Source organism: Phodopus roborovskii, unplaced genomic scaffold (assembly GCF_943737965.1).
Source record: "Phodopus roborovskii unplaced genomic scaffold, PHOROB, whole genome shotgun sequence".
NCBI classification, from domain to species: Eukaryota; Metazoa; Chordata; class Mammalia; order Rodentia; family Cricetidae; genus Phodopus; species Phodopus roborovskii.
The window spans coordinates 9,824,088-9,837,491 of NW_026125052.1; the positions used below are offsets into that span (position 1 = coordinate 9,824,088).

Sequence of the window (13,404 nt, forward strand, 5' to 3'; positions counted from 1 at the left end):
TAAGTGGCTTTCATCTTTCTTTAGATCTTCCTTTTAATGTCTTAATGTCATAAACTAGGTCAAGCCTTTTTATGTAAGTAACCATAATATTTTATTCCAAGGTCCTGAAAGTGTATTTCAGTTCTGGCCATATCCTTGAATAATTATACTGAATCGAGTTCTTCAAGAATATCTCTTAAAATAATTAAGTTGGTTGATTTTGCTTACTGCTTTGCTATTTTAAGATTGAAATGGTAACAGGGCAGGTAATTCTACCTTGGAAATAAGTGCTGATTTCCAGAAAGGACTGGAAAAATGGGTAATAAATTTAAGAGTTGTGGTTGTATGAAGTGGAGCTGTTTGAATGGAGTTGGAGATAGTAATAAATAGTAATAAAGGACCTTTAGACTTGTAACTTTTTTTTAACAAGGAGAATATATATTTTATAATTTAAAATCAGTTCAGGATCTGTGTATGGTAGCATGTACCTGTAATCCTAGCACCTGGGAGATGGAAGCAGGAGTATCCAAGAGTTCAAGGCTAGCCTCAGCTACATAGTGATTTTAAGACTAGCAATAAAGGATATTCTGTGATGTAGAATAATAAGGATAATGTGGCACCTTTGCTTTCTCACTCAGAATAAAATGTCTGTTGGTAATGTGGAGCCCATCATTCCTGTCTCACTCTACTGCTTTCTCCTCCTTACCAGAGGAAAAGCTTTGACTTAGTACAGTGGATTTACTTTGTTGCTTTAATCAACATTTTCCGTTGAAGCCGTTCTCTTAATTAACAGGGTTTTCTTCTTAGAGGCTCACGTCTGCCCTCTTGCCCACTTGGGTATCAAATAGGAGCCTTCTTGCTGATAGAGATTCTTTTTCAAACCTAATTTATAAAAGCTTATCTGTAATGTGTGATGCAGAAGCAAAGCCGTTGTCATTGAAACAGGAGTTGTTATGAACCTGTTGTCAAGAATCCTGACTGCCTGGATTTTCCAGTTTAACCAGCCTAACTCAAGTAAGGGTCCATATACCCTATTCAAGGCACTTAACACAGTCAGATACTTTCAAGTGTGAAATTCTTTATAGATTTCTGGAAATGAAGTTCCACATATAAGACTAGAGAGATGGCTCAGCAGTTACGCTCATAAATACCCTGCTCTTCCAGGACTCAAGTTCTATTCCCAGCACCCAAGTTGAATGGTGCAGAACTGCTGGTAACTCCAGCTCCACAGAGATCTGATGCCTATGGTTTCCATGGGCACCTACATACAATACCCAAAGCCACACACACATACATAAATATAATTTAAAATAAAAATTTAGGAAAGTAAAGGTGTGGAGCCAAGTAGTGATGGTATACACCTGTAATCCCACCACTCAGAAGGATAAGCCAAGTGGACGGCCATTTTGTGTATACTCAGTACCAGGCCAATGACATAGCATGACTTTGTCTGATAAATAAACAAAAATCTTTGTGATCAACCCTGGTGCTGTAGCCCTGTAATCTCAGCTATAAAAGAATTACAAGTTTAAGGCCAGCCTGGGCAGTATGGTGAGACCTCACCACCACCAAAAAGAAAGAAAGATAAGTTTACAATGAAAATTGAGTCCCTTTTGTTCTTTCCCATATTATTTCTTTCCTAATAAAATCTGACTGGTTTGGCAAACTGATCTCCAACCATTGTCTAACTTTCCTTCGAAGTCCTGAGTTGGAAATCACCAAATTGGATAATAAGATTTTTACTTTAATCCTAAATTAACCAGATATGATGACACATACTTGTAATCCCAGGAGTCAGGAAGCTGAGGCAAAAGCACTATAAATTCCAGGTCAACCTGGCTGCAGTGTAAAACTCTACCAAAAACCTCAAAACTAATGTGTAATCATGAAGCAGGCTGTGTCTTCAGAATCCTTAGCTCACCTAGACCATTTCTTATATAAAGCTTTACGACTTTTTTGAGAATCGGAGTTATTTTAAACTTAATTTTCATAATTTAAAGCCATTAGTTCTTTTTCAGGTTACTTTTGTTATTTTGATTATGTATATGATGGGTATGCACACGTAAATACAGAAGCCCATGGAGGCCAAAGATGTCAGATCCCTCTAAGCTAGAATTACAAGTGGGTGTGAACCACCTGACATGGGTGTGGAGAAACAAACTTAAGTTCTCTACAAAAGCAGTATTCCCCTAGCCATTTCTCCAGCCCTTTCTTAGTTCTTGGTTAGTTGTATCCACTCAAGGCAAAAAAACAAACTAACAAACAAAATGCATGATACTAATATAGAACCATATACCATTTAGAGATGCTGTATAGATTCCTCAGATTCATGGGTATTTATCTGGGCAGGGGAGGTTGGCAGAGAATTGAGATAGGGTCTCTCACTACTTACTTAGCCCAGGCTGGCCTGAAACTCAATCTTCCTGTCTCAGCCTCCTAAGCAAGATTATAAGCGTGTGCCGACATGTGCAGTTATGCTATGACTTGGGATGGGATGTGGGTGGCAGACCTGGGTTTTGTGGTAGGGGATGGGGTTGTTATTTGTTGATTGGTTGGTTCTCAAAACAGGATCTCTATAGATCAGACTACTCTGGAAATCATGGCAGTTCTGCTTCTTATGTGATGTGATTAGAGATATAATCTACCATACCTGGCTAATACTGTGACTATAAAGTTAAGTTTGTTTGACCTTTTCATTCTGCTCCATGAATATACCTGATATCACTTAACATAATAACAGTCTTTCTGTTGTTTTTGTCTCTGATCTGAGTACAGCCTTTTGAAGACATGTTTTTGTGGGGGGTTTTGGTGGTGGTGGTTTTTTATTTCTTTTGGTTTGGTTTGATTTTTTTTTTTTTTTTTTTTTTTTTTTTTGCAACATGTATTATACCCTCACACAGGCATGAATGCAGACAAAACACCAATGCACAGAAAATAAATTTAAAAAAGAAAAACAGAAGCCATCTTGTTTGCATATGAGCTATAACAATAGTTTAGCTTTGTAGTAAAAATCACAATATAATTTCTCAGATGCATGTTTATTAGGAATATTATTCAACTACAGTTACCTTTAGGGTTTTTCCTCCTCTGTCCTTGACCCACGGAAAGAGAACTCTGGAAAATGCATAATATAACTTAATCTCCTTTATAATTAAAGATCAAATCTCCATGTGTCATTTTATGTTAAAATGCATTTCTAATGAAAATAAAACTTGGGGCTAGAGGACCCAGGTTAAATTCACACTCACATGGTGGCTAATAGCTTTCAAAACATTCATATACATAAAAAAAATAATAATTCTAATATTTGTGGCTGAAGAGTCAGCTCAGTGGTTAAGAGCACTGGCAGCTCTTCCAGAGATCTTGAGCTGAATTCCCAGCAGTCGAACAGTGGCTCACATCCATCTCTAGTGGAATCTGATGCCTCTTCTGGCATAAAGGCATGCATATAGATAGAACACTTATCTACATAAAATAAATAAATCTCTAAGCAAACTTGAGTTGGCTTCTGGTGCTTAGTATTCCACCCATGCTAACACTTGACATGAAATTTGTTCTCATTCTACAAAGGCTACAAGCCCCCATCCCCCATCGTGAAAGTCAACTGCCACAGATTTTCAAGAAAACCTAAATTAAACGGAAGCTTAAATAAATCTCAGTGAATGTCTTAACTTCAGACTCTATCTCAGAGTGGATTGGGATTTTGTTTTTCTTTTGCTATCTCCTAATAATTAAACTATGTTTTGTTTTATTTTAATAAGGCAGTTTTAAACCCAAGTGTGGTGGTGCGTACCTGTAATCTTACACATAGAAAGAAGGCTTCCTTGTTTGGGAAGCTGAGGCAGGAGGATTACATTGACTATAAACCTAGTTTGGTCTACATGGTGAGTTCTAGGCCAGCCTGGGCTACAGAGTAAGACCTTAAGACCTTGTCTTTAAAAAAAAAGAAAAGAAACCTTCAAATTAGTAGTTTCTACCTTTTTTTTTTTTTTTTTTTTTTCCCTCCTTTTTTTATGTAGCATTTTTCTCAGGTGTTCTCTAGCATTCCATTTTCTTCGTGCTCCCCATCTCTATGCTACCATCACCCCCATCTACCCCCCAATAGATTCTAGTGTCAGATCAGGTGAGTATACTTTCTGGACAGAATAGGTTAGAGTTTTTGTTTGGGTCAGGTCATATATTGAGATCTAGGGCCTTGCATTGTATCCCAAACTAGCTTCAGACTCACAAAGCTCCTGCCTCAGCCTCCCAAGTACTGCAATTACAGATGTACAGCACCATGCCTGGCTTTTTTCCTTGTTCATCTTTCTCTAATAAGTACACTTTAGTAATCATGTACTTTTTCATTCTGAAATATAGTAATGGTGGATTTTGCTTTATCATGGGGATAAATTCTTGGTTTCTGACCTACAAATTCAGGTCTCACCTGTGCCTAGTTACATTCTCTAAAGGTTGGGTGTGTTTATCAAAGTTCAGGGTTTGCAGTGCTGTAGAAGGAGATCTTTATTTCTGTGTGCATCATGTGTGCCCTCTTAGTCTGAATACCAGTCATCTGGGAATGTTCTTGGAGTGAAGGAAATAAGACTTCCTGCCAAGTTATTTTCTTTCAGATAGGTAGGTGGAGGTTATCATACATTGTATTGGGGACCCCTCAGCATTTGGATTTGGCCGTCTCTACAGGACCTGATGACAGCTTACTTTGCAGGGAAGGAGAGTCGCTCCCAGATAGCTCTCACGAGTGGCCCTGGAGCAGGAATTGGTGGAGCAGATCTTCCTTGTTTGGGAGGAGCCTGAGGTAGACCTCGCATCCTGAGTCTGGAAGGTAAATTTGTTGTTACCTGTAAATGATGGTTCTGCTAGTTCATACTATACCAATCCAGACTTAAGAGGTATCCCTCCTGCCAGCAAGAGAAGACAGATGACTTGGATGAAGATGGCTGTCAAGCCCTGGGTCATTTCGTCTTCCACACTTAAAGAATATTCATTTTTTAAAAAGGGCAGATTTATCTATGGAATCACTATCATTTCAACACATCGAGCACATACTCTGTTATAACTGTAGTGCTCTATCTTGTTGATATTTGTTTCTTTGGTTTTTTGTTTTTTATATAGTGTGAACCATGTGGATTGGTTTAAGAGGGCCTAGCAGAACCACAACCTTACAGGCAAGAACAAATGTCACTTTCTGCTACTTTCTCCTATACCAATCCAGACTATAGGGACCAAAGCAAAGATCTCCCACTCAAGTGAGCATTACCTTTTTTTTCTTTCTTGTAATAAATATTGACACTTCTCCAATAAATAGCATTAAAAATATCTTCTCCAAAGATAATATTGAAGCTTTAAAAAGAAATCAGTGCGACAGATTGTCAAGTCTAGCCCAGAGAAGAGTCCTGTATGCAAATTTCATTTAGCATTGTGCCCGCCTAACCTGTAGCTTGTTGACATAACCACAGTTCTCAGTAAAAGCCAAATAAACAGATCTGGCAGTCAAGCAAAGAGTAGCTACCCTACTTGAGTTTAATGCAGCTTTATGCATGCATTTACCTGCACCTATCTTCTCTGATTGCTTACCTTCCAAGAAATAATGTATGGTCTTTGTATCGATGTATGTTAGCTTAGTTTGTGTTACCTGTCTTCCTAGCCTCTCTTTTTCTGATCATATCTGCTGGCAATAGGGATGGCCCTACAGTCTAGAATGATGTAGGGAGAGGTAGCAGAACCTGAAGGGTCCAATCTTCCTGTTTAAAAAGGAAAATCAGGCATGGTGGCACACACACCTACAACCCTAGCACTTGTGGGGGAGGGGCTGTGGCAGGAGCATTGCAAATTTGAGGCCAGTGTGGTATACATGGCAAATTCCAGGCCAGCCTGAGCTAACCCTGTATCAAAAGGGGAGGAGGTAGTTTTGTTTGTTCCTTCCCTCTTGGGAAGATGTATATATGTTTGTTACTCATAATAACAAATAATTGAGATTGGGCATGTCTCTAAGTTCATAAGGTATATTCGTTGCTATTCAAAGAGTTAGCTATTAATTGGTTCTGTCTTTGGTTTTTAGATCTTAGTTCGCTATTATTTGACATTCTGTTTCCTTCAGAAATTTATGAACTGTTTAGAGGGTAGGAATTAAATATTGCTTTAGGCTGACTATTCTGGGTTATCATCAAAGTATGAGGGGCATTGCTTCCATGGAATACATTTTCCCGATGTCCATATTTGTTAGTTCATGTCTATGCTTGCTTATCTTTTAATTTGAGGCTATTTTGTTTTCATCTGATTTATTCATATTATCAGGCCTTCTGGAGCCTCACCTTATCTTTTTATTTATGTCCAGTGTTATACATTTCATGGAAACCTGATTATCCAGGGCCACGGAGGCTAGAATTATCAGCACTAATGAATAATTATAAATTCATTTACTTGATTAATTTACTGTTGCAAAAAATCCAAGTAATTGTGTGTTGCCTTGCAGTTTAGGGATTCATAGAAATGAGAACGTTACCTTTTGGGAAATGTGACTGTTATACTCTTAGGTAAAGTTCTTTCAGTTGATATCTTAACCAGTAGTGTGGAGGCCAATGGTCAGCACTTCTAACATGGGAAGTTTTCTTTTCATAGTAATTGTGGCATGAGAAATTGTTTAACAATTTACCACAGGCCTCATTTCCAGATCTCTTCAGTTTCCCCTTTAATGACTTTGTCACTGTTCTTTCCTGTCACTCTTAATAGACTGTATTTACATTATGTGGATTTAACTTATATTTGAAGTTCAAATACCTGTTTTATTTCTCCAGATCATATTAAAGCCTGTTAATTGGATTTGGTGTTTTTTTGTTTTGTTTTTGTTTTTGTTTTTTGTTTTTTTGTTTTTGTTTTGTTTTGTTTTTTGTTTTTCCTACTCTTGGACAAGATCTTCAAAAATTAAGGGTTAAAGTATTTTCCTTCAGGACACATTAAAAACACTAAATTCCTCAAGTCATCTTGATTTTATGATGTTGGCCAAGTTTGTAATTTAAGTTTTAGAATAATTGTTACTTGCTCTTGAATTTCTAAGTCAATGTGGATCTAATAGGTTCAGATTCTGTCTTCTATCTTGAATTTAAGCCTGACTCTGGCTTTCTTGAAATAGAACTCTTTACAACAATGAATAGAAACTATAAGAAAATATAAATGGATGAAAATGACATTTTTATTTGAATAGTCCATGTTGGTGATACTTAATTTTGAATGATATTTCTTGCTTGTATTAGTTACTAAGATAATAATTCAATAATTTTTGTATGACAGGCACCTATGGGAACCTGCTGGGGTGATATCTCAGAAAATGTAAGAATAGAAGTTCCCAATACAGACTGCAGTCTACCTACCAAAGTCTTCTGGATTGCTGGAATTATAAAATTAGCAGGTGAAAAACATACATGATGATTTACTAGAAAATGCCAGTAACACAAACTTTTTTTTTCCAAAGTATAAATTTTGTGGGTATTACCAAATAAATAATACACGTATAGTAGGAGTTGGCAGATTTTTTTTTCTTATACATGGCCAGACAATAAGTATTCTTGGTTTTGTAGGGTTTCCTCCTTTTCACTACCCATTTCCCTCATTTTAACATGTGAACAACTCTAGTAACATATAAACAGATGGATATAACTGTAGAATTTAATTCATGAAATTTGAGTCTCATGACGCTGACATATCTTTATCTGAAGAAATATTGTTCCTTCAGTTCTTTCTAGTCATAAAAGAAGGAAGAAAAAAAATCAAGCAGTAGGCCCGGCCAGCTTAATGGGCTTTATGTCTAACTTGCTTCCTAGAACACTCTGAATATTGATTTACTGTACACTGCCCATATTACCTAAAAGTGGCCTTGGTACCAGGTGTGATGGCCCCATACCTTTAATCTCAGTACTCAGGAGACAGAGGCAGATAGATCTGAGTTCAAGGCCAGCCTGGTCTCTGTAGCATGTTCCAGATCAGCCAAACCTATGTAACAGAAAGTCCTCTAAAGGTTTGTGTGCTGCTGGGCAAGTCCTCTCCCAGTAAGCTACCTCTCTACCCGCTAAAGATAATTCTAATGATACTGTCCTCTTCAGGAGTCATGAGTAGCCTCTTTATCCTTAAAGGTCGTCAGAGTTTCCAACTTTGCTCTAAAAAAATGCTGGACAGACTTTTTTCTTCCCCAATATAAATGATCTGTTAACATGAAGTTGGTCTCTCTTTCAAAGTTTTTTATCTTATCCATGCCTGATCCTTCAATCCCATGTATTTTCCTTGAGACATTGGTCTACATAAGCATTCTTTAAATGCTTCTGTTGTTTGCTATATTGTAATTCATTATGTCCCAGATATTTGAGTCACTTTCATGTAAGTAGTTTGAAATATCAGCACATTTACAATCTAATAATTGTTCCTAATTACTGATTTTATATTTCTGTTTTTTTCTGTTTGTCTCATATATCTTCTAAGTCACTGTATGTACTATTTTGGTAGTAAGCCTCAGAGAAGCAGGGCCTACTCCTACAGCAAGTTGAGATAAAAGCAAGAAAATCCCCCAAAAACTCATGAACCAGCTAGCCTGGCATACGCTGTGGCAGACAACAAAAAGATCCTATCTCAAAGCAGAAGGAGAGAACCAACACCTGAGATTGTCCTCCGACCTGTACACTCATGTACATACACACACCCCAAAAACAAAACTTTTAAGAACTGTTTCAGACATGTTGGTCACACTTAACATTCCAGCACTTAGGTGGTAAAGGAGAATAGAGTCTTCTACAGCTAAGTAGTCAATTTGATGCCAGCTTCACCTATATACGACCCTCAAAAGAAAACTGCATATTCTCATGAAACTATCTCACCACTTGTTTTCACTGAGGTTTTTTCCCCTTTCCGAGAACTTGAGAAATTATAGATAAATTAAAATGCAGAAGAGAGGGAGACATACTCTGAAAAACTGGAGAGTCTCTCCAAGTTGGACCATAGTATAACAGGTTCATTATTGCCCAGGGATTTAGAAGTGTAGATTATTCATACCACTCCATGTCTAAATCTCAATCCCTGGCATGGGAGGGACCCTCTGGAAGGGACTACTCTCTGCCTATACCCAATAGCAGGTGGTTCTGCTACAGAGGGAAAGCCAAGTTTGACGGCCATCACCCTAGGGACTGAATCATTTTAGTTTTGTTATCTTACTATGTAATAATTGATTTGTTGGTTTTAGGTTACAATGCCCTTTTGAGATATGAAGGATTTGAAAATGATTCTTCTCTAGACTTCTGGTGCAATATATGTGGGTCTGATATTCATCCAGTTGGTTGGTGTGCAGCCAGTGGAAAACCTCTCGTTCCTCCCAGAAGTGAGTAGTAGCCTCACAATCATTTTATTTTATTTTAAACTTCACATCCATTTATTTTATAGGTGTGATTATTTTGCCTGCATGTGTGTATATATGCACGCCTGGCCCCACAGAAGGCATTGGAGCCCCCAGAGCTATAGTTCTAGGCAGTTGTGAGCCACCTTTTGGATGCTGGGAATCAAACCTCAGTCCTCTGTGAGAGCAGCAACAAGTGCTCTAAACCACTGGGCAAACTCTCCAGCCCCATGGCATTTTAAATGTATGTATCTTAGTGCTGTCTTACACATAATATCCTAAAGTGATACAGAAGTTATGTTTATGTTAGCAAGACATGCTTATCTTCTTCATTGCTACTTTTCAACACCGTCATTCATGACTTCCAGAGAGACTTGTTAACCTTGTTTTTGTTTTATGTTAATTATTTTGTGAAACAGTTCTGTTTACTAAAGAATAATTGTAGTTATTTCTTTTGTTTTAGCTGTTCAACACAAATATACAAACTGGAAAGCTTTTCTAGTAAAAAGACTTACCGGTGCCAAAACTCTTCCTCCTGATTTCTCACAAAAGGTAAATAGGGTCCTTAAAGAATTTAAGTGCTGATTTAAAAGAATTACTTAGGCTGGGTGGTGGTGGTGCACACCTTTAATATCAGCATTTGGGAGGCAGAATCTCTATGAGTTCAAGGCCAGTCTGATCTACAAAGTGAATTCCAGAGCAGCCAAGGCTACATGGAGAAACCCTGTCTTGAAAAGAAAGGGAGGGCAGGCATTAAGGAATTATAATTTCTTAGCTGTTAAATATCATAGTATATGTTTAGAAAATGTGACTCATACCTATGATCTCAGTACTCAGGAGACTGGGGCAGAAAGATGGCCAAAAGTTTATAGTTAACCTCTAGACTACAAAGTGAAACCCTGTTCCACAAAACAAGAGTCAGACATGATGGTGCACACATTTAATCCCTGCACTTGGGAGGTAGAGGCCAGTGGGTCTCCATGAGTTCAAGGTCAGTCTTGTGTACATTGCAGGTTATAAAACAGCCAGGGATACATAGTGAGACCCTGTCTCAAAAAAAAAAAAAAAAAAAAAAAAAGACAAAAGTAATATGTAAGTATATTTAATATTGACAGGGCATTAACAAAACTATAGACTTTTGTCATGAGTCTCAAATGGAATTTTTTTTTTCTGCTTTTGTTTGAAGGTTTCAGAGAGTATGCAGTATCCTTTCAAACCTTGCATGAGAGTAGAAGTAGTTGACAAGAGGCATTTATGTCGAACAAGAGTTGCAGTGGTGGAAAGTGTAATTGGAGGAAGATTAAGGTTAGTTTATGAAGAGAGTGAAGATAGAACGGATGACTTCTGGTGCCACATGCACAGCCCGTTAATCCACCATATCGGATGGTCCCGAAGCATAGGCCATCGATTCAAAAGATCTGGTAAGCAACTGTCACAAAAACTTTTAAAAGTATCAGTGAGGGTGAATAAACTACTTGATTGTTTCTCTCTATAAAGCATAGATCAAAGATAGCATTCTAGTTGGACTATCCTACTGTAATTACAGTATTAATTATTGTATTCCTTCCTCTTCCTACCCATTTAAAATAATGTACTTTTCATGCATAGGGCCATGGGTTTGATTTCTAGCACCAAGAAGAAAAAAATTTTTTAATCTTGAAATTTTTCCTCATAACTACAATTGTCTCATTATTCTTTTCTTATCCAGACCATTTGAAAGATTTGAAGGGATCTCCTTTCCACTTAATTGTCATCTAAATGGCCAGATTAAGTTTAACTAGACATAATACTTACTACACACACAAAAACATTTCTTCTAGAAAGGCCTAGTGGTGTAGGCTATGCAGCAGAGTCAGACGTGATCATCACTAGTTCAAAGACAGCCTCAGCGGCTTAGTAAGCCCCTGCCTCAAAACCAAAAGTGAAAAGACCTAGGGAGATAGTTTGTTATCAAGAGAATTTGGCATGTCTGAGATGATCTGTTCACCCTCCAGTACCACACCAAAAAGAAAACAAAACTTCTAATGTTGTAATTCCCATTTTATGGGATTACCAGCATTGTAATTAACCGAAATGTAATAGCATATGTACATGTGCTCTAAACACAGGAAAGACTATTAATATTATTCACCATCATAAACATAGAAGACATGCTTTTTTGTGTTAGGAGTAGATTTTCCCTGCAGGCCTAGTCTCACCCCGGCTCCAGCCCCAATTAACACACAGCAACTCTGTATTTGATATTATGCTGTTGGCCAGTTACTTGTTTCTTATCAGCTAGCACTGTCTTAATTATTAACCCATTTCTATTAATCTAAGTATTCCCACATGGTCTCATCTTACTGGAGAGTGGAACCGACGACTGCTCTCTCCAGTCTCTACATGCTGACTCCTCCCTACTACTTCCTCTCTCCTCCTTGTCTCATAGACCCACCTATCTTGCTTTCCTACTGGCCAACAATGCTTTATTCATTAACAAATAAGAGAAACATATTTACAGAATGACAACTCCCATTATTTTTGTTTTTTTCATATTTTAGAGTATTGCATACCTTGTGAGTTTGAACCCTTCAAGGAAGTGTGGTTTTTTTGTTTGTTTTGTTTTTTGGTCTTCTCACAAATGTTGACAGAATAGTATGTAACTTTTCCTTGTAGATATTACAAAGAAACAGGATGGACATTTTGATACACCACCACATTTATTTGCTAAGGTAAGAAGTTTCTATAAGAGCCCTCATTTCATTTATAAATTAGGTTGAAAGAAGGTTGTGGGTTTTTTCATAAATTATGTATATCACATATGCTCTCTTAAAAAATTAAAATCTATAATCCTTAGGTGTAACAAGGACTATACTCATTTATAAATTATGTATACCTATATAAGTTCTTCCTGTTCTCTAAACAAAGGGAGTTATAACATTAGATAGATAGAAAAAGCCATCTGGGAAATGTTTTAAGTTGGATTTTTTTTTTTTTTTTTTTTTTTTTTTGGTGTTTCAAGACAGGGTTTCTCTGTGTGGCCTTGGAACTTTGTAGACCAGGCTGACCTTGAACTCAAAGATCCACCTACGTGCCTCTGCCACCCAAGTGCTGGGAATAAAGGCATGCTCCACCACCCAACCAGAAATATTTTCATTATTAAAATGAAAACATTTAGAAGGCTGAAGAAGGAGGATTACAAGCTTCAGACCAGCCTGTCTACAGAAGCAGACCCTGTTTGAGGGGTGGCATGGCAGAGGGAGGACATTTATGGGATGAGGAAGAAATAGCAGGTTCAGGTTCTATTATACATCCTGATGCTCTGAACATATGTAAAATGCCTGGTGCAGATGTGGTGGAGTGCATTTGTAATCCAAGCACTCCTCCAGCAAAATGGGAAGTGCAGATAGGAGAATCGCCTAGAAGCTTACAGCTTGCAGTACACGGTGCAGGAGACACAAGAGGAGGGATCCTGCCTCAACAAGGTGGGAAGGAAGAACTGACTTAAAGAAGTTTTGTGACCTACACATGCATAGTGGCATCTACACACATGTGCATGCACACTAGATCAGTAATTGTAAAGGACACGTATAATATAGTGTATGTGCTTTCTATAGGTAAAAGAAGTAGATCAGAGTGGAGAATGGTTCAAAGAAGGAATGAAATTGGAGGCTATAGACCCATTAAATCTTTCTACAATATGTGTTGCAACCATTAGAAAGGTAAGAGAATATATCCTATATTGGAGAGATTCAATCAGAAGAACCAGGTTTAAAAATTAAACTTTCTAAATAAATTTTAATTCTGTTCTCAGATCTGTTTTAATTTTTAATATGTTATAGTCAAGATCAGGACTTCACTCTAATGCAACTCATGGCATAAATTTATTTTAAAACAATTCATTGGTATAATTTTACTGTTTATTAAAGACAAAATCAAAAATTGTCTAAGAGAACAATCCAAATAAAGGTTGATTTGATACTTATAAGCTGAAGTAAGAATGATACAAGATAGACTCAATTTCAAGTGTGAGCTAGGAATATTTCAAGAAGCTTCTGTTGTAACAGTGTATG

At 37.3% G+C, this 13,404-nt stretch overlaps 1 protein-coding gene across 22 annotated transcripts in view; it reads left to right on the top strand.

Moving 5' to 3' along the window:
* Mbtd1 (mbt domain containing 1) overlaps nt 1-13,404 on the top strand; it is a 59,646-nt gene that overhangs the window by 27,710 nt on the left and 18,532 nt on the right. For all 22 annotated transcript variants that reach the window (XM_051197403.1, XM_051197234.1, XM_051197065.1 and 19 more), the window contains 6 exons: nt 7,267-7,384; nt 9,203-9,337; nt 9,816-9,904; nt 10,539-10,773; nt 12,008-12,063; nt 12,949-13,053. In XM_051197403.1, the coding sequence (XP_051053360.1) occupies nt 7,267-7,384; nt 9,203-9,337; nt 9,816-9,904; nt 10,539-10,773; nt 12,008-12,063; nt 12,949-13,053 (738 nt within the window). The remainder of the gene's footprint in view (nt 1-7,266; nt 7,385-9,202; nt 9,338-9,815; nt 9,905-10,538; nt 10,774-12,007; nt 12,064-12,948; nt 13,054-13,404) is intronic.